At 43.7% G+C, this 27888-nt stretch overlaps 1 protein-coding gene across 1 annotated transcript in view; it reads right to left on the reverse strand.

Moving 5' to 3' along the window:
- The window catches only part of MLH1 (mutL homolog 1), a 114666-nt gene that overhangs the window by 47886 nt on the left and 38892 nt on the right, over window positions 1-27888 (reverse strand). The window contains exons 10-11 of the mRNA XM_089678253.1: window positions 25323-25416; window positions 3479-3632 (exon numbers count right to left, since the gene is read on the reverse strand). Of these exons, the coding sequence (XP_089534379.1) occupies window positions 3479-3632; window positions 25323-25416 (248 nt within the window). The remainder of the gene's footprint in view (window positions 1-3478; window positions 3633-25322; window positions 25417-27888) is intronic.

Here is a 27888-nt window from a genome sequence, read left to right on the forward strand (position 1 = left end):
GACATTTTGACACTGGGGGGGGGGGGGAGCTGACTTGGGGTCACTGACATCCCCAGTGACACCAATACAGTGATCAGTGAAAAAAACCCACTGAAACTGTACTAATGTCACTGGGGAGGAAGGGGTTAACATTTTTAGTGTTCACTGTGTGAGGGGAGTGTTTTACTAAGGGGCGGGGGTGTGTACTGAACGGGGGGAGGGAGGGGGGAGCTGATCGAGGGAGAGAAACTGTATTCTCCCTCTGCAGCTTGGCGGCGAACTGTCACAGAGCAGGGCTGTGTGTAAACAATGCAGCCCTGCTCTGTTTCAGTGTTCACCGCTCATCGCCGGAAAACGGCCGGTAAAAACCGGCCGTGACCCGGCGGCGGGGACCCGCTGCTGACACCCGCGGGACAGGTAGGGCGGGCGCGTGCCTCGCGCGCGCCCCCTGCCTGTTTTGTAGGCACACGTTTTAAAACGTGCTTTTGCCTACGAGCGCCGCCCTGCCACCGTTTATATGCGGTGGCTGGGCGGCATGTGGTTAAAGAGGCACAATTCACTATAAAAACTTTGTTTACTAGCGTATGGTGAATTTCAATCACAGCATACAGCAAGTTCACCACGTGGATGTATGAGCGATTTATGATGAATTAGGAACTCAATATACTTCAATTTTTTTGATGGACATATGTTTAATCCTGGATAATTTCAACGCATGTTTGGGCACATGCATTTGTAACTTGACACAAGGATCTGCACGGTTTTGTATGTATATTTGGTATTTATTGGAGTATTTGTTCACTACGCACAATGATATATGTTTACGGTTTTTTTCTATATAGTCACATAGTACAGACAGGGCCAATCACAGCCCATCGGTATCATGTGATGAGCTTTGCCCAATCACAGCTAATTAACAAAAGACTGAATGAATTAGTTTCATTCAGTAACAATGATTGCAAATATCAATTAAATACATCGGTATTAGTAATCATGTGAAAAAATAAAAAAAATCCTGATCACTTGCCCAGAGTAGTTCAACGTTACTATGGTAACATTGTATTGCTTTGGTCAGTGTGTTAAAAAAAAAAAAAAAAAAATGTAATAAAATACCTGTCACAAGTCAGTGTCCTTGATCACCGCCTCACCAATTATATAATAACACTGTACTGGACTGTTGACAATATGTAAAAAAAAAAAAAAAGTGTTTTTTTTTTAATTTCTACATTTTTTAAAAAACATTTCTAGAAAAAATTGTAACAAAAATTTACAACCTCCAAAAAACTCACCGTGCTTCTTACTAAATACCTTGGACTGTCCAAAAATGGGTAATTTGGGGGGAATTTGTACTAGCCTGGTGTTTTTGGGCCTCAAGAAATAAGATTGCCGTCAGTACATCAGGATTGATCAATTGTCAGATATATACACCATGGTTTGTGGACTCCAACTTTCCTACAGACTAAATAATATACACTAATTTGCGGTATTTCCACCAAAGAAATGTAGCAGAATACATTTTGACCTAAATTAATGAAGAAATGATATTTGCTAAATTTTATAAACAGAAAAAGAAGAAAAATGTGTTTTTTCCCCCCAAAAGTTTCAGGTTTTTTTTTGTTTATTTAGCAAAAAAGAAAAAAAAAAAAAAAAAAAACTTAGTGGTGATTAAGTATTACCAAAAAAAAGCTCAATTTGTGTGGAAAAAAAAAGATTTTTTTTTTGTTGCATGACCACACAATTGTCAAAAAGTACGACAACACTGAAAGCTGAAAATGGCCTGGGCAGGAAGGAGGTAAAAGTGCCCGGTGTTGAAGTGGTTAACCATTTGCCGCCCGCCCTATAGCCGAATGGCGGGCGGCAAATGTCATCAGCGTTCCGGGTGGACGCCATATGGCGTCCTCCCGCACATGCGCAGATTGCGCGCCTGCAGAGCGGCGCGATCTGTCACCGGCCGTGTACCTCGTTGCCGGTACCATGTGACCTGCTGTGACCAATTGCAGCAGGTCACATGACAGTTGTATACAATGGATGGCTTCATTCATGCCATCCATTGTATACTACTGCCTAGCTGTGAATGGTCACAGCAGGTCACATGCACATCATGTGATTAGCTGTGGCTAAATCACAGCTAAGCACAAAAAAACAAAAAAAACAAAACCTGAATGAATCGATGTAATTCAGGTAAATGCTTGCTTATAGCAAAGAAGTAATTCTTTGCTATAAGCAAATTGTGTAAAAAAACAAAACAAAAAACAATACTGATCACTTCCCCAAAGTAGTACAATGTTACTATGGTAACATTGTACTACTTTGGTCATAGTGAAATATGAAAAAAAAATCTTAAAGAAAAAGAAAAAAAAGTAATAAAAAAAATAAATAATATATATATTTTTTTTTTTTCTATACTGTCACCAGTCAGTGTCCCTGATCACCGCCATGCCAGTTATATGATGACGCTGTACTGCACTGGTGACAGTATGTAAAAAAAGAATAGTGAAACTAATTTTAATTTTTTCATTTTCCGAAAAATGACAAAAAAAATTACAGCTTCAAAAAACTCGCCATTCCTCTTATGAAGTACATCGGACTGTCTACTCTGCAAAAAGGGGTCATTTGGGGATATCTGTACTATTCTGACATTCTTGGACCTCCAGAAATTAGATTGGCTGTCAGTACTTCAGGATTGATCAATATTCAGATCTATACCATAGTTTGTGAACTCTATAACTTTCCTACAAACTAAATAATACATCCTAATTTGGGTTATTTTCACCAAAGACATGTAGCAGAATACATCTCGGCCTAAATTTATGAAGAACAATTATTTGCAAACTTATAACAGAAACAAAGAAAAACTTTTTTTTTTTTCAAACTTTTTGGTCTTTTTTTTGTTAATTTAGCAAAAATAAAAACCCCAGCGGTGATTAAATACCACCAAAAGAAAGCTCTAGTTGTGTGAAGGAAATTATAAAATTTTAGTTTGGGTACAATGTTGTATGACTGCGCAATTGTCATTCAAAGTGTGAGAGCGCTGAAACGTGAAAACTGGCCTGGGCAGGAAGGGGTAAAAGTGCCCGGTATTGAAATGGTTAAACAGAGGATTACAAACAAACCCCCATTTAGGAGCACACACAGTGCATTAAATATATTGTTGATTTATAACTGTAAAAACATGCAGATTTATCTAAAGTCAACTCTTAATTAGTTTGGCATAAAGTGAGGAAGAGTTAGAATCAAATGTCAGGTCTTTTTTTTTGCTGATTTGCACAACATTCCTGTATGGGATGTGTTTATAGTCTTGTTGGCATCACAGCTGCTTTTCCCTCCAAACAGGTCAATAAAAAAGCAGAAGCAAATTTGATATAAGTCAGGAGAACCTGTAAAGTAAAAAGCATCTCTAAATGCAAGTTAGAAGCAACTAAAACCATGCTGCATGTGCCCTGGCAAAGGACCTTTAGCCACAATTGAGGACTCAAAAGCAAACATTAACATGAGTTACCTGGGTAAAGAACATCCTTGAAGAATTTGATCCCAACAATTTGCTCTCTATGTGTTGCTGAACTTTCTCGATAATGCTTTCTTCGTGTAGAAAATGAACTTCATGCTTTGTTGGATGAACATTGACATCAACATTCTGTGGCGATATATCCAAACTGGGAATGTAATAGAAAAGAAAAAAGTGAACACTTGCTACAGCACAGTGGTTAGCACTTCTGCCTAGCAGCACCGGGGTCATCTGTTCAAATCTCAACCATGACACTACCTGCCTAGAGTTTGCATGTTTTCCCTGTGCTTTGTGTAGGTTTCCTCCCGCATTCCAAAGACATGCTGGTAGGTTAATTGTCTCCTGTCTAAATTGGCCTTAGTATGTACCAGGGGTGGACTGACCATTTGGAAACTCGGGCACTGCCCGAGGGCCCGGGGTCAGTAGGGGGCCCCATGAGATGCCCCTGGTACCTTTTTCATAGGCTTTTTTGAGTTTGGGCAAGGACACAGGGGCCCCATGATCCCCTATTGCCCGGGGGCCCCATGAGTTGTCAGTCCGCCCCTGGTATGTACTACATATATATGAATGCGAGTTGGAGACCTTAGATTGTAAACTCCTTGAGGGTTAGGGATTGATGTGAATGTACAAATGTGTAAAGGTCTGCATAAACAGGCGACGCTATATAAGTACCTGTAATAATGATAACAGAATAACTAGAAAAGCTAAAATTTCTGGGGAAATTGTGTGAAGTGTTCTTGCCTCCACCAGTAGTCTACAACTGGAGTGGGCGGAGTAACTGGGTGGAGTGGGCGGAGTAACTGTTGTGTGGTTGGAGTGGCTGGAGTAAATGTGAAAAGGTCAATGGGCGGCATGAGTTGCAAACAAATGGTCATATTGTGAAAACTATCAGGACTGTGGCTTAGCCGTGGACATTTTTAGTGGCAGCAGGGATAGCTGAACATTTTGATCTAAGATTTGTGTAGGTGGGCTTGAAAATGAGGGAGTGATGGCAGTTTAGAAATCATGTCCTGATTTTTCAGCTCACACTCTAGCTTTTGTCAGCTCCCACTCTAGTTTTGAACATTCCGCCATTCATTCCTATGGGACCAATTTCACCACAAAAACGGCAATATTTCGTGAACCATTCAGCGAAACGTTCCACAAAGTAATAGCACACCAATCGGGAACAATCCGCACGTTTCGGTATATTACTGTCTATGTGGTGTAAAAACTGTGGGAGGAGTTAGGGTGGTAAATTTGGCTATAATAATAAGAATATATATGTGAGATAACAGGAAGTGGTCGCCATGCAACAACACTTAACTATTGTTGTCTCTACAAAAATACAACAACATAAAAAAGGGGTTTTGTATTGACTGTAAAATCTCTCCCTCAGTTCTTGGGGGAAGGGGGAGCCACCAGATCCCTGGTTATAAGCCCTACTCTTGCCATGGTGTAGCTATAAATTTTAAGAGAAAGATGCAGCCAATTGCAGAAAATATGAAGGGCAGAAAATTATGTGGGTTCTGTGAATCCAACGGATTCAAGAAAACAATCATTCATACAAAATACAACTTACTGGTAACAGTATTTCTATGAACCTTCCAGGACGGCACACCTGAAAGATGAGAGGCTCCTCCCTACAGGAAACACAATCGAATTGACAGCTGTTAACCTTTCCACTTGATCCTCAGTTTGTAATAAAGTAGCTCCCGAAATAGGGAATATTTCTACATAGGTACTCTCAACTTTCCACTTTTAGGAGTTTTTCGCAACTCTTAATAGGGTGGGAAGTTGGCCTGCCGTCCTGGAAGGTTCATAGAAATACCATTACCAGTAAGTCTAACAGTTGTATTTATTCTCACCTTCCAGGACAGCACACCTGAGAGTATAATCAAGTATTCGCAGGCCTGCCTTATGATGGGACCACTGCCTGCAGGACCTTCCTGCCAAATGCCAGGTCCTGCTTTGAGCGTATCTTCGCTATATAAACATCCGATGAAGGCATCTTGGCTGGACTCTATGGCTAATCTGCTCTACTGATGTCCTGCCTTCTTTGCCCCGATGCTGGATCTAGTGGAGTGTGCTCTTACTTATAAAGCTGATGGAATCAGAAGAAACTGTGCTAGATGGTTCCGACAGGGGACCTCTCCAATCTACAAAATTCATTCATGGCTTTTCCTGCCTGTAACCACTTCTTAGGACCCCTTAACCTCCTTAGCGGTATTCCTGAGTGTAGCTCGGGGTAAAATTTGAGTACCAAAAGCGGTAACCCCGAGCTACACTCGGGCTTACCATGCGGCGTTGCTCAGGGAGTCCCTGCAGCACTTACCTTGTCCTTCGCTCCCACGATGTGTCCCCTGCAGCGTCCCCGGCCATCTCCTCTGGCCGATGCCGGCATCCGGCTTCCGTGTTCCGGTCCCTGTGACGTCGAGACGTACGGGCGCCGGAACCGGCGGCAAATTTGAAATTTTTAAAAATGTCATTTTTTTTAAATGATTATTTCATAGTAAAACATTGCTGATTCAATGAATTTCACATACATTTTGTCCCGAGTGCTTTGTCCGGCGCCCTGCCTGCATTTTTACTGTTCTTTCTGCCTGGAAACTTAGAAAAGTCCATGGTGTCCAAAAAGCGTCCCTTTACGTCAAAAGCGGTTTTAGACCGGCTAGAGAACAGCGATAGTAAATCAGAACCACTTGCAGAATTGAGTGATAATGATTTGTGGGGAAATTCGTCATCAGACACTGAAAACGATTTTGCGACTTTGCTCAGCGATGTGCGAATTTGCCTCTGTATTTCAAATTTCAGTGTTTTTGCTTTGATTAAATTATTGAATTAAATTTATTATATTATTATTTTTTATGATTATTTATTAAATTATAATTTATGATTTCTTGTTTCAAATTTTATCCTACCCGGGATGTTTACTAGACTCTTGTTCGGACAGATTTCAGGGAGTTATTCCTAAAAATTACAGCCTACAATAAAAAAACTACATATTTCCATGCAAACAAATGGTACCGCTTTCAGCACCAAAAATCTGAAATAATCAAACCGCTAGGGAGGTTAAAGGACTAAGCGGTAACTTGTCCTGTGAAACAAGGACACTACTAGGGCAAACAAACAGGATCCTGCTAAACGCTACTCTGTACACACAAATTATTTAGGAAAGGCTCCCTGACACTTTGTGGAACCTTTTTTTTTTGTCATAGTGATGGCTAAAAAGGCAGCCCACTTATGGAGTGCTCCACACACAAACACCAAAGATCCCTATACACCTGCAGTAGAATGCAGATAAATTAAGCAGAAAGGAGCTTGGTACATAAATGACTGGAACTATTCCACAAATATTGGGTGTCCTGCCAGATGTCTGAAACCTGATTCCATTCCAACACCATTGGGTGCCTACTGGTACCGGTGAATGTTAAATTAAGCAGATCCCCGCTTCCAGAGATTAACCACTTCCCGACCAGCAGTTGCATATAACGGCCGGATGGTGGCAGTGCAGGGTCAGGTGGCTGTTTATAAACTGTCTCCCCGCACCCTGCTTGTGTGCGCTCCCTGGGAGCGCGCAGCACTGCGATCCGGTGCCCGCTGTGTCCTCCAGACACAGTGAAACACCGATCGTCGGACGGGACCTCTGTACGAGGTCCTGATCATGTGATCACTGATTGGCCAATCAGTGATCATATGCAAAGTAGTAAGCAAGATGTCACTTGTGACATCATTGCTTACTACGTGTGAAATCTGTGAATGATCACAGAGGTCACATGGTACAAGGCTATTCACAACAGCCTTGTACTATGTGACAAGCTCTGACCAATCACAGCTCACTCAGTACTTCTCAATGAGTGCAAGAATGCAGACAGAGAGAAAGAGAAAATGATTGCTTTTACATCCTATATGGGTGTAAAAGCAATCAGTGTAAAAAAAAAAAAAAAAGAAAATCTTCATCACCCCCCACAAGTAGTACAGTGTCACCATGGTGACACTGTACTGCTAGGGTGACAGTATGTAAAAAAATAATAATAATAATAATAAAAAATAAAATAAAAATGTAAAAAAAAAAATGTTTAAAAATTATAATTTTTGGTTATAAACTAATTTGGATTTTTTTTTTACTAAAAAGATAACGGAATAAATTTTGGCAAAGATTTATGATGAAATATTATTTATTTGCAAAATTTTATACAAAAAAACACTTTTTTCCAAAATGTTTGGACTTTTTCATTTACATAGCAAAAAAAATAAAAATCCCAGTGGTGAATAAATACCACCAAAATAAAGCTTCATCTGTCTCAAACAAATGGTAAAAAATCCATTTGGGTACAGTGTTGCATGACCGCGCAATTGTCATTCAAAGTGTGATAGCGCTGAAAGCTGAAAAGTGCCCTGGACAGGAAGGGGGTAAAAGTGTCCGGACTGGAAGGAGAGGAAAGTGTCCGGTCTGGAAGGGGGGGAAAGTGTCCGGACTGGAAGGGGGGGAAAGTGTCCAGACTGGAAGGAGGGGAAAGTGTCCGGACTGGAAGGAGGGGAAAGTGTCCGGACTGGAAGGAGGGGAAAGTGTCCGGACTGGAAGGAGGGGAAAGTGTCCGGACTGGAAGGAGGGGAAAGTGTCCGGACTGGAAGGAGGGGAAAGTGTCCGGACTGGAAGGAGGGGAAAGTGTCCGGACTGGAAGGAGGGGAAAGTGTCCGGACTGGAAGGAGGGGAAAGTGTCCGGACTGGAAGGAGGGGAAAGTGTCCGGACTGGAAGGAGGGGAAAGTGTCCAGACTGGAAGGGGGGGAAAGTGTCCAGACTGGAAGGAGGGGAAAGTGTCCAGACTGGAAGGAGGGGAAAGTGTCCAGACTGGAAGGAGGGGAAAGTGCCCTGGACTGGAAGTAGTTAAGTCCATAGCAGCAACTGGACATTCATATTAGCTTGCTACATCATGTTCTGCACCACGGTCACATCTAGAACTGTAACCTATCAGACCAGTTATACGGGTCGGATTGGTAAATTCTTATACTTCGGGTCATAATACTTCTGTGGGAAAAACTACAAAAACGCCCATAAAGTCATAAATTCTGAAGTTACCCAATGAAGTAAATTCTTACTAAGAAAGGTGCTACATGACTTAAATTATGTCCTATATCAGCTTTCAAAAAAACCAGAGTGATATGTATAGTTAGCATCACAAACATAAAGGTCATAGATTGTGCGTTTCTGGTGCACAGCACAAGACAACAGATTTACCCGAAAGGACACAAGCAGCGACTCCAACGTTGTGTTTTCTGATGTGACACACCAGAAATACACATCGACTGAAAGTACCCACGAACTCCCATGTGGTGTATTTCTGATGTACTGCAAGATAAGCCAACAAATAGAAAAGATCCAACTCTAGCTTCCATGTTGTATGCTTCTGATGCGCGGCTAGCCAGGCAATCTAACTAGCGTAAAACAAAAAATACACAAGATAAACCTCATTGTTGTGTACTTTTAACCTCCTTGGCGGTATGATTCCTTCTGATTTTTTGTGCTGAAAGCGGTACCATTTTTTCGCATGGAAATAGTTTTTTATTGTAGGCTGTAATTTTTAGGAAAATTTCCCCACAAATCATTATCACTCAATTCTGTAAGTGGTTCTGATTTACTATCGCTGTTCTCTAGCCGGTCTAAAACCGCTTTTGACGTAAATGGACGCTTTTTGGACGCCATGGACTTTTCTAAGTTTCCAGGCAGAAAGAACAGACAAAATGCAGACAGGGCACAGGGCAAAGCACTCGGGACAAAATGTATGTGAAATGGGATGAAACAGCAATGTTTTACTATTTAAAATTGAAAAAAAAAAAAGACATTTTTTAAATTTTTTAAATTTCCCGCCGCCGGCGGCGCCCGTACGTCCCGACGTCACGGGGACCGGAACACAGAAGCCGGATGCCGGCATCGGCCGGAGGAGATGGCCGGGGACGCTGCAGGGGACACATCGTGGGAACGAAGGACAAGGTAAGTGCTGCAGGGACCCCCAGAGCAGCGCCGCATGGTAAGCCCGAGTGTAGCTCGGGGTTACCGCTTGTGGTATAGAAATTCTACCCCGAGCTACACTCGGGAATACCGCTAAGGAGGTTAATGTGCAGATGTCGGTTACAGATCAGAGAGACATAAGCATAACATTCCATGCTGTGCCTTAACCACTTCCAGTCCGGACACTTTTACCCCCTTCCTGTCCAGGGCAATTTTCAGCTTTCAGCGCTATCACACTTTGAATGACAATTGCGCGGTCATGCAACACTGTACCCGTATGAATTTTTTACCATTTTTTTGAGACAGATAAAGCTTTATTTTGGTGGTATTTATTCACTGCTGGGATTTTTATTTTTTTTGCTATATAAATGAAAAAGTCCAAAAATGTAGAAAAAAAGTGTTTTTCTTATAAAAATTTTGCAAATAAATAATATTTCATCATGAATCTTGTCCAAAATTGATTCCGTTATCTTTTTAGTAAAAAAAAAAAAAAAATTTTTACGCCAAATTAGTTATAACCAAAAATAATTTTTAAACATTTTTTTTACATTTTTATTTTTTAATATTTATGTTTTTTTTTTTTTACATACCGTCACCCTAGCAGTACAGTGTCACTATGGTGACACTGTACTACTTGTGGGGGGTGATGAAGATTTTTTTTTTTTTTTTACAGTGATTGCTTTTACACCCATATAGGATGTAAAAACAATCATTTCTCTTAATCTCTGTCTGCATTCTTGCAGCCATTGATTCTGGTGGAAAGCTGTCTAGTAGAGCTCCCTATATATACAGCTCACACAGTATTTCTCAGAGAACATAATAACAATATCAAAAAGGGTTACAAAAGGCAGTTTGTCAAGACACTTTAGGGAATTACATTAAAAAAATCCTAGCAAAATGACCTTCTATGGCAGTGGTTCTCAACCTTTCTAATGCCGCGACCCCTTAATACAGTTCCTCATGTTGTGGTGACCCCCAACCATAAAATTATTTTCGTTGCTACTTCATAACTGTAATTTTGCAGTGGGAGGAGCAGTGCCCCATCATTGGTGTCAGTGGGAGGACTAGTGCCACATCATTGGTGTCAGTGGAAGGAGTAGTGCCCCATCACTGATGTCAGTGGGATGAATAGTGTCCCATCGTTGGTGTCAGTGGGAGGAATAGTGCCCCATCGTTGGTGTCAGTGGGAGGAATAGTGCCCCATCGTTGGTGTCAGTGGGAGGAATAGTGCCCCATCGTTGGTGCCAGTGGGAGGAATAGTGCCCCATCCTTGGTGCCAGTGGGAGGAATAGTGCCCCATCCTTGGTGCCAGTGGGAGGAATAGTGCCCCATCCTTGGTGCCAGTGGGAGGAATAGTGCCCCATCCTTGGTGCCAGTGGGAGGAATAGTGCCCCATCCTTGGTGCCAGTGGGAGGAATAGTGCCCCATCCTTGGTGCCAGTGGGAGGAATAGTGCCCCATCGTTGGTGCCAGTGGGGGGAATAGTGCCCCATCGTTGGTGCCAGTGGGGGGAATAGAGCCCCATCGTTGGTGCCAGTGGGGGGAATAGAGCCCCATCGCTGGTGCCAGTGGGGGGAATAGAGCCCCATCGCTGGTGCCAGTGGGGGGAATAGAGCCCCATCGCTGGTGCCAGTGGGGGGAATAGAGCCCCATCGTTGGTGTCAGTGGGGGGAATAGAGCCCCATCGTTGGTGTCAGTGGGGGGAATAGAGCCCCATCATTGGTGTCAGTGGGGGGAATAGTGCCCCATCATTGGTGTCAGTGGGAGGAATAGTGTCCCATCACTGGTGTCAGTGGGGGAAATAGTGCCCCATCGTTGGGGTCAGGGGGGGGAGGAATAGTGCCCCATCGTTGGGGTCAGGGGGGGGGGGGAATAGTGCCCCATCGTTGGTGCCAGTGGGAGGAATAGTGCCCCATCCTTGGTGCCAGTGGGAGGAATAGTGCCCCATCCTTGGTGCCAGTGGGAGGAATAGTGCCCCATCCTTGGTGCCAGTGGGGGGAATAGTGCCCCATCGTTGGTGTCAGTGGGGGGAGGAATAGTGCCCCATCATTGATGTCAGTGTGGTGGAGGGGGAAATAGTGCCCCATCGTTGGGGTCAGGGGGGGGAATAGTGCCCCATCGTTGGTGTCAGTGGGGGGAGGAATAGTGCCCCATCGTTGGTGTCAGTGGGGGGAGGAATAGTGCCCCATCGTTGGTGTCAGTGGGGGGAGGAATAGTGCCCCATCGTTGGTGTCAGTGGGGGGAGGAATAGTGCCCCATCGTTGGTGTCAGTGGGGGGAGGAATAGTGCCCCATCGTTGGTGTCAGTGGGGGGAGGAATAGTGCCCCATCGTTGGTGTCAGTGGGGGGAATAGTGCCCCATCATTGGTGTCAGTGGGGGGAATAGAGCCCCATCATTGGTGTCAGTGGGGGGAATAGAGCCCCATCATTGGTGTCAGTGGGGGGAATAGAGCCCCATCATTGGTGTCAGTGGGAGGAATAGTGTCCCATCACTGGTGTCAGTGGGGGGAATAGTGCCCCATCATTGATGTCAGTGTGGTGGAGGGGGAAATAGTGCCCCATCGTTGGGGTCAGGGGGGGGAATAGTGCCCCATCGTTGGTGTCAGTGGGGGGAGGAATAGTGCCCCATCGTTGGTGTCAGTGGGGGGAGGAATAGTACCCCATCGTTGGTGTCAGTGGGAGGAATAGTGCCCCATCGTTGGTGTCAGTGGGGGGAGGAACAGTGCCCCATCGTTGGTGTCAGTGGGGGGAGGAACAGTGCCCCATCGTTGGTGTCAGTGGGGGGAGGAACAGTGCCCCATCGTTGGTGTCAGTGGGGGGAGGAACAGTGCCCCATCGTTGGTGTCAGTGGGGGGAGGAACAGTGCCCCATCGTTGGTGTCAGTGGGGGGAGGAACCGTGCCCCATCGTTGGTGTCAGTGGGGGGAGGAACCGTGCCCCATCGTTGGTGTCAGTGGGGGGAGAAATAGTGCCCCATTGTTGGTGTCAGTGGTGGGAGAAATAGTGCCCCATCGTTGGTATTAGTGACACAAATGATGGGGCACTATTCCTCCCACTGACACCAATGATACTTACCTTGCTGACCCCTGCTCCAGCCTGGGCTCGCTCTCTCACTTACCTGTCAGCTGTCTTCCTTCTCTGGCCGCTCTCCTCTTCACTTACTCCGGCAGTTCCCTCGATCTTCTTAGATCTACGCGCGCTGCCGCTCGGCTCCTCCTCTCCAAGCTCCACCTCCTCGCCGGTGATTGGCCGCCTGTGTGCCTCTCCTGAGCTACAGTTCCGGTGGCCAATCAGCGGCGAGGAGGCGCAGCTGTTGTGATCCAGGTGACAGGGCAGCGTATCATCCCGCCCACACATCGACTGAGTCAGAGGAGCGGTGTCTCGGTTCCTAAGACCATCGGAAATATGTGTTTTCCGATGGTCTTAGGCGACCCCAGTGAAATGGTCGTTCGACCCCCAAAGGGGTCGCGACCCCCAGGTTGAGAACCGCTGTTCTATGGTATTGACAGGGTCACATCACATTGGAGGGGAAGCAATATGAGCATTCTAGTTTTCCGGGAACAAAACCAAGTAGATACATGAAATGGGATCTATGGTGTCAAGAGGCCTTAATGTGGATTTTGACCTTAATTGTTTCATTTCCAATTATGGACTTGATTCTTGGTACCAGGGAATCCCACTGATATGCCATCTAGTTTTCACAAATGTAACCAATTATATTATGAAGGGTCTGTTTTTTTCAGGTCCATGCATCTACAGTTGTGTCCAAAATTATTCAACCCCCAATGCTGTAAAGGGGTTTAGGGACTATAGTGTACATTTGGAATTGTATTCAGAATCAAATCCTACAAGGACGTTGTAACTACCCAAATGCAACTAAAATGACATCAATTGTTTATGTAATACAGTAGTAAATGGTTCTTATGTGGTTTCTTCATTGCCACAATTATTCAACCCCTTAAAGACTACCACTCTGAAGAACAGAGGTTCATACAGGTGCTTTCCATCAGGTATTGAAAACACCTGTGGATGTCACCGAGCAGCAATCAAGCATAATAAGCACCAATTAGGCAGCTTTAAAATGACTGTGATACTCAGCTCCTTCTAGACATTTACTGGTGTGGTTACAAACATGGTGAAGGCAAGAGAATGGTCCAGGAAGACAAGAGAAGAGGTGATTTCTCTTCACAGGAAGGGCAATGGCTATAAGAAGATTGCAAAGATGTTAAACATACCAAGAGACACCTTAGGAAGCATCATTCGCAAATTCAAGGCAAAGGGCACTGTTGAAACGCTACCTGGTCGTGGCAGAAAGAAGATGCTGACTTCGACTGCTGTGCGCTACCTGAAGCGTAGAGTGGAGAGAAGTCCCCGTGTGACTGCTGAGGAACTGAGAAAAGATTTGTCAGATGTGGGTACAGAAGTTTCAGCCCAGACAATAAGACGCACACTGCGTAATGAAGGCCTCCGTGCCAGAACTCCCAGGCGTACCCCCTTGCTGTCTCCAAAGAATAAGAAGAGTCGACTGCAGTATGCCAAAAGCCATGTGGACAAACCACAAAAGTTGTGGGATAGTGTTCTGTGGACTGATGAAACAAAATTAGAACTGTTTGGGCCCATGGATCAACGCTATGTTTGGAGGAGGAAGAACAAGGCCTATGATGAAAAGAACACCTTGCCTACTGTGAAGCATGGTGGAGGGTCAATCATGCTTTGGGGCTGTTTTGCTTCTGCAGGTACAGGGAAGCTTCAGCGTGTGCAAGGTACCATGAATTCTCTTCAGTACCAGGAGATATTGGATGGAAACGTGATGCAGTCCGTCACACACCTGAGGCTTGGGAGACGTTGGACCTTTCAACAGGACAATGATCCCAAGCATACCTCCAAGTCCACTAGAGCATGGTTGCAGAGGAAAGGCTGGAACATTTTGGAGTGGCCATCGCAGTCACCAGACTTAAATCCGATTGAGAACCTCTGGTGGGACTTAAAGAAAGCAGTTGCAGTGCGCAAGCCTAAGAATGTGACTGAACTGGAGGCCTTTGCCCATGAAGAATGGGCGAAGATACCCGTAGATCGCTGCAAGACACTTGTGTCAAGCTATGCTTCACGTTTAAAAGCTGTTATAACTGTAAAAGGATGCTGTACTAAGTACTAAGATTGAATGTCACTTGGGGGTTGAATAAAACTGATAATGCTGTGAGCACAGAAAAGACATTTGTGGTTATTTCATTATAACTGTTATGTTATATTTGTCTGACCTACAAGTGCCTCTTTAATGTAAATGTAAGCAAGATGACTGAATGATCAAAAGCAATGTCAAACTGGCCAAAACACTCAATTTCAGTGGGGGTTGAATAATTTTGGACACAACTGTACATATGGTTGCCCACATATTTTGGTGGACATGTCTATTTCTATATCCAAGGGCATATTTCACCCTTGTATAGTCTCAACCAATGTATTAAACATATGTGTTATATGCTATTTTAATCATATTTTATTGATATTTTTCATGGAATTAGAGACCTCACCGTTGCACGAGGGGTATCTATTGTATTTTTTATGGGATATTTAAATACAGCTCCCTCCCCCTTATTTTCCATCAAGGCAATTGGTAGATTGGCAACCTGGAAGTTTGGGGATGGACATTGCTCTGGTGTGGGACACGTCAAAGCGGTGTTCAAAAGTATTGTTGGCTCATTGGGTGTGCGTTGTTTTCCTCAATACGCCATATTAATTTTAGTCATATGGTGCCCAGAATCCTATGGAGTGGGTGTCATAATTAACATACCAAAGTTCTATGTTGAGGGCTGTGTAACACACCGGGACATTTGATGATCCCAGGGATACATATATGTTTGGGCCAGTTAGGGATGGGAAGTTTTACCCTCTAGCAATAGGTCTTCCAACATTTGCACTAAGGTATATGGACAGACCATTATATCATGGCAACTGCTATAAGAACATGGCGGCCGCCAGGACTACAATATCATGGTTGTCTTTAGGAAATTATTTTTCTTGCTAGGAGTGCCATGATTTACATGATTTACATATTAGCGCCGCATTGGTCTGAGGATGAACTATCAGGATATCTGCCCCACCTGCTTTATTTGCCCGGGTTTAAGCACGTTTTGGCCAGCTAGGGATATGAAAGTTATTCCCCAGCAACATGGTTTTTAGTATCCGGATTAAGATGTATAGGCAGACTAACACATCATAGCAGCCGCTACAACAACGGCTGACCAGGACTACAACATCATGGCAGCTATTAGGTATTTTACTTGTTGCTATAAGACTAGTCTGCAAATATAGAACTCCAGTGGGGCGATCTAGCTCCACTCCTGATGACGTCAAGACAAATCGCATTGGGCGGGGATAGCAGCGGCACATCCGGTCTACGTAAGCATCCTGGGACACATTTTTTTTAAAGTGCCATATATATGGGCTACATGTAAGTGCATTTTTAAGTGGTTTTATGCAATAAATATGGTATAACACTACGGAAGTCTTCCTTTGATTGCTTTACTGCGGATTAGGAGTATTGTGACCGTTTTAAGTGTTTTCTTACAAGAGGACTCAAGGTTCAGAGGGCAGTGGCAGTTTAGGGTACAGGACACAATCACCCTAGGGGCTGGTTAAAGCACCCAAAAGCGTCTTTTGATCTACCTTTACACAGGTGGTCAATGCCTTGCGGTGAGTGGGGCTCTGGAGGGGGAGCACGAGTGGAGCACCGTTGTCTGCTGGCAAGATCACCAAATTGCCACTATATCACGTTGATCATTTTGTTTTGGAAGGTGTTTTATAGCACCTGGACTTTATTTTCATGAACTGATTTGTGCATTCAATTTTGTATGTTTTCAGGATTATTAAGCTTGTCTGCACTAGTAGGTTTGCACACAGGTGTTCACAACACCGTGCACTAGGTTCATAGTAACTTAGGGGGATGTGTATTGTAGTCCCCGTTATTTTTATATAATTTTCATGGTTTAAGGGTATTTGTATGCACAAATCACCATAAGCAACAAAAAACTTTATTAGAGGTATACCCCCTTTAGAGGGTAGTGTATCATAGTACCTATTAGGTTAAAGTCACACAGACACATTGAAAATAGGTATTTATTATTTTTACAAGCACAATAGAAAGTGGAACACATTAGAACACATTGATTAGGGAGGTGCATTGTAGCATTACACAACACTCCCACAGTAATAGCACGGCAGCGCAGCAAATCTAATTTTTATATAGCCGAATGATGGCTACAGCACGGTTGTCCTGTTCTGGGAGGGCATCATGACGTCCTCTCAGAACGTGCCCCCAGCGACGCGCAATCCCCATGCTGTCTGTGATCGCTGTGTCCTACCAGACAAGGTAAAAGGTAAAGATCCTTTATCCATCCATCCAGTGGACGGTCCTGGGTGATGGAAATCTAAGGTGAATGCACCATTGTAGTAGCTGTTGGCAACCAGCAATAGATATAGTTTCCACCACTAGGCTTGAACCGTACCGAAGAGTTTGGTTTGGAATAGGTGCAAACTAGGAGTCATCCTAATGCTGCATATTTAGTCGTGCATCTCAGTGAATTCCCCCACCCACTGACATAAGGAGTAGGTTTATAGCTAGTAGGAGCAAGTCCAAGCATTCCCTGTGGTAAATGTAGGCTGCTGCTGTCCAAGAGGCAAACACCATTTGCTTAAGGCCTGCTGGTTACACCCTCCAAGCAATCATTAGGTACATGTAAATAAAAGTGCAGCGCTAGAAAAATAACAAAAAATCAAAAATCAACGCACATAAAGTCAATAAAAATAAGTCCACAAAAAAGGGGGGGGAGGGGGGGGAGGGAGGGGAAAGGCCCTAGGCCAAAAAAAGTCTCAAAAAAGAAGGACGACTTCAAATGCCCATACACACTGATCAGAGGTGTATGCACTGTGGTAGAGATGGAGTTGAAGATGTAGTCAGGGAACAGAGGTAGATGTAATCCCCTGGATCAGTGAAGATCCCCAGATCAAGGAAGCACACGTTCCACAAGACAGCAAGGAAGCAGTCACAGCTCCACCAAAGAATACCACCACTCCTTCACTTCATATCAGCGGCATCTAGGAGGAGATACTTAACCATGCGATCCCTAAGGGCCACAATGCTTTAAGTAATAATGCTCTACCAGACTGGGGATTCCTGTTATAATACTCCTGTAGTACCGGTCAGTCTCCTCTGCCAGGTCACTTATGCCCTCAGATGGTGATACCCCCAGGATTATCACAAGGCCATAGAGAGGTAGACAAAGAGAGCCTCCATAGTGAAATACTGTTTATTCCATATAGCAGAGGAAAACAAGCCAACAGAGAACACTCACAGTACTGCAAATCTCATACAGCAGGTCTCCCATGTGCTGTGGGTGTACTGCAAGGTGCTGGGTGTCCACAGATGTCGTCTGCTGGATGTGCGTAACCTGACGTACGTCACCGCACTCTACATCACATAGCTACATAGTTACAGTACATAGTTCATCTGGCTTTTCTTGTAGGTATAGTCCATACACACAGCTCTCTCAGAACACCTCTCTGAGTCCCAGGCCACGTGGCTACATCTTCAACTCCATCTCTACCACAGTGCATACACCTCTGATCAGTGTGTATGGGCATTTGAAGTCGTCCTTTTTTGAGACTTTTTTTTGGCCTAGGGCCTTTCCCCTCCCTCCCCCCCCTCCCCCCCCTTTTTTGTGGACTTATTTTTATTGACTTTATGTGCGTTGATTTTTGATTTTTTGTTATTTTTCTAGCGCTGCACTTTTATTTACATTTATGTGAGGAACTTTTTGGTTGTCCTATGTGTTTCAGCTGCTCGTCCTTTAAAGCGCTCACTTATTTTCATTGATTTAATCATTAGGTACAGGTTTATGTAGTTAACTCCTGCATGGAGGTTTGCACCAGGAATCCCAACAATTAAGGGCTGCAGTATAACCTTTTATGGTTCTAGTTCAGGGTAGGCTGCAGCCCAAAAACCAACACAACCTGTCCTAACACACCACAAAGTAGAACAGCAGTGCAAGAAAGATAGAATAGGTTTGCGTATGCACATCTGAGCTGCTCCACAGCCTGAAAAGATGTTACCTACAGCAAACAACCTGAAAAAGAGGACATGCTCTTAGGGGCACACAATACTGTGCCTCCCCTCCATATGGAAGGAAGATGTCTAGCAACCCATGTTGGAGGAATCTTGACAGATCCATAGCAGCTGGCATAATAGATTCAGATTGCCTGGTGTAGCACTGTTGACGAGGAAAAAAGCTGCTGGAATACTCCTGGAATATACAGGTTCCTACCCTCCACTGAACCTCTCATCTTTTTAGGTGTCAGGAGTTTGTTCAGTGGCCAAAATAGTCTGTAAAAGACTCTCTCAGGGGAGCTAGTGTCTAACCGGCCTTAGCACTTCACTAAAGCCACCACTCAATTTACCACAGTAGGGCTTACAGTGAGAGGATAGACACTATCTTTTGCAAAGACCACAGCATCTACTGAAGAGGAAGCTGGTGTAGCTGAAACTTCTGGGCTATCTCCACACCATTAGAGAAAAGGATAGTAGCACCTTGCACCAAGATATCTCAATGCCCAGAAACCACCAGGCTGCGATTAGGGATATTGCCGTTAAGCTCCCAAGGCAAAGGGAAGTACTCACCACCTGTTTTCTTCCCCATTTTTGCCACAGGGCTTGCTTTCCTAGTCTCAGGGTCCACATGAGGAGGATAGCGGCCAAATTCACCCCTAATTTACCACAGTAGGGATAAATGAGGCTGGCAACTTTATGTTGCAATAACCACAGCATCTACCAAAGTAAAAGGAAGCTGTGGAAGGTGGTTTAGTAGCAGCTTCTAGGCTATTTGTCTCCACACCATTAGGGAGAAGGATAGTAGCACCCCGCATTTAGGAAAGGTTTCCATTAATGCCTGTAAACCACCTGGCTGTTATTAGGGATTCTGCTGTTAAGCTCCCAAAGGCAAGTACTCACCGCCTGTTGTCTTCTGCCTTTTGCCACAGGGCTTGCTTACCCATCCGTGGGGTCACAAGAGGTGAATAGTGGCCATTTTAACCCCTCCAAGTTGCTGTCCTTCCTGGAAGGCTGCAAAGTTAGGCTGTGTCTCCCACACTATACCTGCAACACACACCTCCAGGAACCCAAACTTTCCCAAAAGAAAGGAAGGGAAGGACATATCCATGTAATCTAGGGGGTGGCTAGAAGATTGCCTCTCCCTCCCTTGTGCGGCCCTATGAGAGACACTTGGCCTTCGGGATAGATCAGCCCCCGGCCTCCCTACGCCTGCCTCACAGAAGTACCATCTGACCCTCCCCGGTTTTCTGGTCATTGAACACAATCAATACTGAGGATCAAGGGGAAGGGTGGGGACTGTCAACAGCTGTCAATTGATTGTGTTTTCTGTAGGGAGGAGCCTCTCATCTCTCAGGATGTGCCGTCCTGGAAGGTGAGAGGAGAAAATGCATTTTCCCAGAATGTTCATTGGGAACATGAGACCTGGGTTAAAACCAATCCTCCAATTTTACACGCATAAAATCCTTTTCTTCTTCCATTGAGGAACACAGGAAGACTAACGTTCAGGTTACACAGCTGCTGACATGAGGACTAGACAATGGAAAACAAACTGCAGACAAAATAAACCTTCTTTCTACAATATGCTTCAGTTTTGTAGCAAAGCAGTAGCGGCAACATGATCAATAACACAATGGGACAGGACCGGTGTTTCTCAATTAACTCCAAGAAAAGGATTTTAGAGTGAGTACAAAAATCCTATTTTCTCTCTCATCCATTAAGGAACATTAAATCTTTAACCTCCGGAAGGGCAAAAAGCAGTCTGAGGGATGGACACCACAGCAAACAAATGCTAAGAGACCCATGAAAGAAAAGAGAACCAAGAACTGCCTGCAGTGCAAAAAGCCATCTGAAAGACTTTACACCTAAAGCTGTCAATAGATTAAGAGGAAGCCTCCACCTGCTTGGAAATGTATGAACATGAAATCAGGTGGTGCCTTAAAAATTTGGTAAAGAGATAATTGATGCTGAAAAGCCCAAGCAGCATTCCCAGATCTAGTAGAGTGTGCCTTGACAGGAAAGGGTGGAATCCAGTCCTTGAGACCGTAAGCTTGGAAGATGGACTCTCAGCCACCTATAAATAGTGGAAAAGTTGGCGTACCCTTTTGGGAGTGTATCCAAAAATGGAATCTGTAATTTTAAAGCAAGCCGTGGCTGAGTGAGGTGCCCTCGCAGCACAAACCACATCCAGACAATGAAGGAAGAGTTTTTTGCTGAAGTGGAGCTAGACAGAGAGGAACAGAAGAACAAGGTCAGAAATACCTTAGACAAGAAGTCTTAAAGTCTCAGGCCTCACCACTACCTTGTCCTTATGTAAAACCCAAAAATTGTTCCTTGCAGGAGAAGATCACCAATTCAGGAAGACACATGCATTGCAGAAGTGATGGATACAGAAAAACCACACTGTGAGTGAATGCAAGTAGAAAGGAATCTCTTTAATGGGTTAAAAACAACCATTTCTGAAGCGCAAAGTTAAACACATTCAGATCCCACAGAGTCATATGGTAATGAGACAGGCGTGATGGAGCTACACAAGAGATACCCTATACAAAGGTCTTAAAAGACTGAGAGGCCAACAATCTCTGAACAGGATAGAAATGACAGAAACCTGACCCTTGATAAACGCTAAGAGCCAAATACCAAAAGGAGAGAATTTGTCCCACAGAGAAAAATTGTCAGGGCGATAGCACCAAAACTCGTACCGAGTGATGTATGGCTTGAGGAAAGACCTGGTGGGAAGTAGCCTTCCAAGCTTTTAGCAAAGTAAGAATCACAGATTCAGAGATGCTCTGGTCTCAAAACCTCGGCTTTAAAAGTCAAGTCATTACAGCAAGCAATGTGGATGTAGAGCAAGTCTGGAGTAATGAGGATTACCAGAGTACTCATCATCTCAATCCAGATGTCGAATACTTTTCAGGGGATGAAAGGCATAGATCACTGTTGTCACTGAGCAAGAGTACCCACTGCTTTCACTGGAGGACCACTGAATCTGTAGATAAAACCTGTCCAGTTTGTTAAAACATGGAGCCCAGGAGATCTATATCCAACATCCCCTGCTTGCAACACAGGTCCTGAACCACTCCAGATGTGGGAACCTCTTCCACAGGTACAGGCACCGACACCTGAGGAAGTCCATCAGCCTATTGTCTTTGCTTTGGATGTTGGCTTAAAGGATTATTTCACATTTGGGAACATGTTACATGTTCCACCCGTTTTTAGGGTGGAACATGTAGCATGTTCCCATAGCTTCAGCCACGTCCACCGCCCAGCCTGCCCCTCTGACAGATAGTACTGGGAAACTTCTTCCCAAACTATCTGTCAGGTTTGAGAACAGTGGGGGGCTCCGCCCACACGACCACATCACTCAGAGTTCTATAAATGAGTGCCTACAAGTCCTGGCAGCCTTAGCAGCTGTTGGCTTGTAGTTTTCAATGAACTACCACGGTGCTGTGGAGTGCCATGGTAGTTCATTGAAGCTTCCTGTCAGAATATCTGCTTGCTCATACATCCTGTACAGCAAGCAGATATTCTGACAGGTCTGCAGGAGACCTGCATGGCATCAGCAATCTATTGATCGCTGGTGCAATGCTTTCTAGGCTCCTGCAGACAAAAGTAATAAATGTACATTTTTATACCTGCAAAAAAAATGTGTATTTATTATTTTTGTCAAAAATATGAACTTCACCTTTAAAAGAAGATATTCAAAACTTTGAGATCCAAGATAGGGCAGATTGGTTGGTTTTGGGAATGGTAAACAGGTTGAAGTAAAACCCTTGAAACCATTCTGTCATAGAACTAGGGCAATGATACCTATGTATAGAAGACCCAGGAGGGCTCATTGGAGATGGCGGGGGCATTTTGAAGCTCTGGGAATCCACCTTCTGCCTCCAAGCATCTGAAATGAAAGTTATCCCAGCAACTGCAAAGGTGAACAAATATCCCCTCAGTCTGGAAAGAGGGTGGGCACCTCGATGCAGAGGAGGAGTGCCAGACCTTGTGGGTGAACTGGAAACCAGGCTTGGAGGGTCTCCACAAAGATGTCGACAGAGTGGAGAAACAAGAAGTTTAATAGTCAGAGAGGGAGAAGACTTCACGGTCTGTTCCTTAGGCTTCTTTCATGGAGGAAGATGGGTGCTCCTGGCCCCAATAGTCTGTCTGAAGAGACATTGTTCCTTGAGAGCTATGTGGATCAAAACACTTCCTACACAAGGGCTCCATTGGCCAGTACTTCGACTAAAGTGCTCTACGCATCTGTACTCAAACAGATTAACCGCTCCAGGTCACTGTGTGGACAATCTGCCCTTCTCGCCATCAAACAGGTGCTGGACCAATCTTTGGTTGCAGCATAGAACTAGGAAAAATAGAGGTCGATCAAACAACAACAATGTACCAGATAAATGGCTTATTGAAATCTTCACAATAAAAATTGCATGACTCAACTCCATACATGGACAGAGGACAGTCAGCAAAAGCTTTGCACACACAATCGTGCCTACTCATAGCATTGTGAAGATTTCAATAAACTATTTTTTTATCTGGTATATAGTTGGAGTGTGGTCAACCTCTAATTTTCCAGTTCTACCCATCTGTACTGACATAAGACCCATGCAAGAAATGCGAGAGCTTCCAAAAAGACCATCACAGCTGAAATTTAAAGCTAATGCTGCTTGCTCCATCCGTTCAACTATCAAAGGGATCTCTTGAGGGATTTGGACCAGACAGACATGGTTTGAAAAGAAAAGTCATAGTCAGGATGGGATGAATGGCAGGGCCTGCTATCAAAAATAGAGAGGGCTTCTCATCGCTTACCAGTAGGGTTCTAGAACTCCAGGAGAAAAGCGTTTAGAAGAGCCTCAGTATGCAAGAAGCCTAAAGAACCCAGCACTGGTAGCAGCAGAAGGCTGATAGTACAGTTTCAGAGTGGTGTACACAGCATTAGAGTTAAAAAAGGTCTCCTTTAATTTGGCAGTGATAGGAGTAGGCTGCAACTCCTTATGGGCAAGCGTCTCAGTCAGGAACTGAAGAGACTCAAAATCAGACAGTCTCTGCAGCAGAGGCAGAGGGGCTGGAGATGGGTTAGGAAGTGGGAGGGATAAGGGTGAGAGGACAAGCCACTGATTCTACAACAGAGGAAAGAGTGGAGTTTTTAAATATTCCTCAGCATTAGGGCCATCCGCTCTTATGAGAAAGTAAAGTAATTCCAGTAAAACCATGTTTGATGATATAGGTCTCCTGTTTCGAGAGATAAGAATGAAGTCTTCCATCTTTCAGATCTCCTCTACCTTTTTGAGCCACATTGGTATTGTGGGTGGCAAAGTGTTTTTCCATTTTGCTTGGATGCAGGCCTTTGCTGCATTCAATAAAACCCACAATTTTCTGACCTGGCAAAGAAAATCCTGGAAGCCAAGGTACCCAAACTTTGAACCGCTGCACCATCAGTGCAGACTCCAAAGATAACATAGGGAAAAAAAAAAGGCAAAATTCCAGGCCTTCTGTGTCAGGCACACTGCAGACAGCATTGTAACCGTTAATGGATCATCAGTGAGAGTGGGACTGTTCCTTATAGGTTTAGGATCTGGTGTGTTGAACCGCAACGTGGGGGCAACAGAACTCTGGGTACAAGGCTAGGCCTCAACTTCTTAGGAATCTGGCTACTATTAGCAGGAGTGGGTCAGGCAGCCGAAAGGTGACCAAGTCACTGTAGACAGGCAACACAGACAAACCAAACAGTTTCCGTTGTCACCAGCAGTCAGAAGCAGCAGCACTTCCTCAACACGGAATTCTGGGAAGGAGAGGAGCACTAGTGTGCAACACTCCACATAGCAAATTACATCAGCACTTTATACTTCAACCTTGCCTCTAAGTCGACAGAAAGCATGAATTTTAAATTGAGCCCAGAGGTCCTAGTAACAACATTCTTTTGGAGCTTGACCTGCATGACCTACTTGCAAAGACAAGTAGGTCATTCAAGGTCTTCAGAGACGGATCAAGCTTAAGGCTGGGTTATGGTTTTGGACCTGGAGAGAGCTTTGCGGCTAAGTCAACAGTACTTTTAGGTCTGGAAAGCATCACAATGCAGAATCCAGTGCAGGAAGATCACATTCCAGACTAGCTCTGCATGTCCAGTGCAGCATGGTCTGGTTTAGGAAAGGCCGGTCTTGATAGCTGCATAGAAAGACCTACTCAGCAATGATGTATTAATCATGATTGAAGAAAAAAATAGAAAGGTAGGTAGCCATTAGAAAAAAAAAAAAAAAAAAACCCAAAACATCCACCCACCTAGGAGAATTGCAGTAAAAAAAACCAAAAAACACAAAAACGTACGCATTCTGGGAACAGGAGGGGTTAAACACGACTCGCCCATAATCTGTTTGTCAGTGTCCTCCTGTTGGCAGCAGTATAACCAACAGTTTCTGATTTTCTGTGTTCCTCAATGGACGGGAAAAAAAAAAAAAAAAAAGTATTCTTAGGTGTGAGTTTAGTCTTTAGGCTAGTATTACTCCAGCTGTATTTTGACTGCGTAATTAGATGTTTGGAGTTCTTTAATGTACTTGGATTCAAGCAGACCCCAATTGTCATCTTCCATCTCTTCTATTTACTGCATTACAGTGAGTTCATTGCTGGAGAATAAGCAGCAAGTTGAATCAAACTTTTTGTTTACATATTAAATGGATCGCTTTCCTTTAGCATCAGAATGTTACACCAGCCTAACACACGAACAGGAACATTTTATTACATTTACAACGCTTACCTCAGATACAAGAATGGATGGGTGTTCTTTGGTAAATAAGCAGCATAAACAGTTTCTATAGCTTTCTTCAAAGCAGTTGATTCTACAAGCCTTGCTGCAATTTAAATAAAAAAATAAAATAAATACACAACGAAAGAACTAAAGCTTGACCAATAAGATTACATTATTATTTAACAGATAAAAAGGATAAACATGTAAATGAAGATATAAATAACTATTAAAATGCATATAAAAAGATCTATAACTTCAATTTAGAAATTACACTAATTATATAAAAATACACACATACAGTGGGGCAAAAAAGTATATAGTCAGCCACCAATTGTGCAAGTTCTCCCACTTACAAAGATGAGAGAGGCCTGTAATTGGCATCATAGGGAGACCTCAACTATGAGAGACAAAATGAGAAAACAAATCCAGACAATCACTTTGGCTGATTTGGAAAGAATTTATTTGCAAATTATGGTGGAAAATAAGTATTTTGTCACCTACAAACAAGCAAGATTTCTGGCTCTCACAGACCTGTACCTTCTTCTTTAAGAGGCTCCTCTGTCCTGCACTCATTACCTGTATCAATGGCACCTGTTTGAACTTGTTATCAGTATAAAAGACACCTGTCCACAACCTCAAACAGTCACACTCCAAACTCCACTATGGTGAAGACCAAAGAGCTGTCGAAGGACACCAGAAACAAAATTGTAGACCTGCACCAGGCTGGGAAGGCTGAATCTGCAATAGGCAAGCAGCTTGGTGTGAACAAATCAACTGTGGGAGCAATAATTAGAAAATGGAAGACATACAAGACCACTGATAATCTCCCTCGATCTGGGGCTCCACACAAGATCTCATCCCGTGGGGTCAAAATGATCACAAGAACAGTGAGCAAAAATCCCAGGACCACACGGGGGGACCTAGTGAATGACCTGCAGAGAGCTGGGACCAACGTAACAAAGGCTACTATCAGTAACACGCTACGCCGCCAGGGACTCAGATCCTGCAGTGCCAGACGTGTCCCCCTGCTTAAGCCAGTACATGTCCAGGCCCGTCTGAAGTTTGCTAGAGAGCATTTGGATGATCCAGAAGAGAATTGGGAGAATGTCATATGGTCAGATGAAACCAAAATAGAACTGTTTGGTAGAAATACAACTCGTCATGTTTGGAGGAGAGAGAATGCTGAGTTGCATCCAAAGAACACCATACCTACTGTGAAGCATGGGGGTGGCAACATCATGCTATGGGGCTGTTTCTCCGCAAAGGGACCAGGACGACTGATCCATGTACAGGACAGAATGAATGGGGCCATGTATCGTGAGATTTTGAGTGCAAACCTCCTTCCATCAGCAAGGGCATTGAAGATGAAACGTGGCTGAGTCTTCCAACATGACAATGATCCCAAACATACCGCCCGTGCAACGAAGGAGTGGCTTCGTAAGAAGCATTTCAAGGTCCTGGAGTGGCCTAGCCAGTCTCCAGATCTCAACCCCATAGAAAACCTTTGGAGGGAGTTGAAAGTCCGTGTTGCCCAGCGACAGCCCCAAAACATCACTGCTCTAGAGGAGATCTGCATGGAGGATGGGCCAACATACCAGCAACAGTGTGTGCCAACCTTGTGAAGACTTAGGAAACATTTGACCTCTGTCATTGCCAACAAAGGATATATAACAAAGTATTGAGATGAACTTTTGATATTGATCAAATACTTATTTTCCACCATAATTTGCATATAAATTCTTTCCAAATCAGCCAATGTGATTGTCTGGATTTGTTTTCTCATTTTGTCTCTCATAGTTGAGGTCTACCTATGATGCCAATTACAGGCCTCTCTCATCTTTTGTAAGTGGGAGAACTTGCACAAATTGGTGGCTGACTAAATACTTTTTTGCCCCACTGTATATAAAAAATACACACCTATATAAAAAAAAACAAACACCACTCACATACTATAAATACTAAATGATTTTCTAATAAAAAGTGGATATTAAAGTAAATTACTCGTGAGCAATACTCTTTGTACATAGTCTCCATAACAGTATGCCAGAGGACGTATAATCCTGTATATCTATTAAATTTCAATCACCAATTTCCCAGTGTATAAAAATTAAAAATACTATGCAATATTATGCAAGTGTTGTGCTATGAATTATGTGAAGAGACGACAATCCACATGCTTGTAAACTGGTAAAGCAATCCTAAAACGAATTCGCTACCAATCAGCATACTTTGGAGTGCAGTTTACCAATGAATCCTTGTTGACTTCTGGGCACAATGGAATAAGTAAAATAGTAAACGAGCGCTAGAAATGTACGTATGGATAGCAGCTTGCATAAAAAGGTAAAACCTCCTACCCTCTTAAACAATAATTCACAAAAAGGCAGCGCTAAAATAGACAAACTGAAATTTCACCACACAAACATAGGTGCATCACTCAATGGCGTATTGAAAACGCATATAAATATATGATAAAAATTATCAGTCCAATAAATCATGAAACATAAAATAAAGTGCAAATGCGTGTAAAAAATATCCAGAAGTGTATTAGTGATACAATAAATCTTCTATAGGTGCA

Source organism: Staurois parvus, unplaced genomic scaffold (assembly GCF_062004578.1).
Source record: "Staurois parvus isolate SC_StPar_1 unplaced genomic scaffold, SC_StPar_1.0 ptg000201l, whole genome shotgun sequence".
NCBI lineage: Eukaryota > Metazoa > Chordata > Amphibia > Anura > Ranidae > Staurois > Staurois parvus.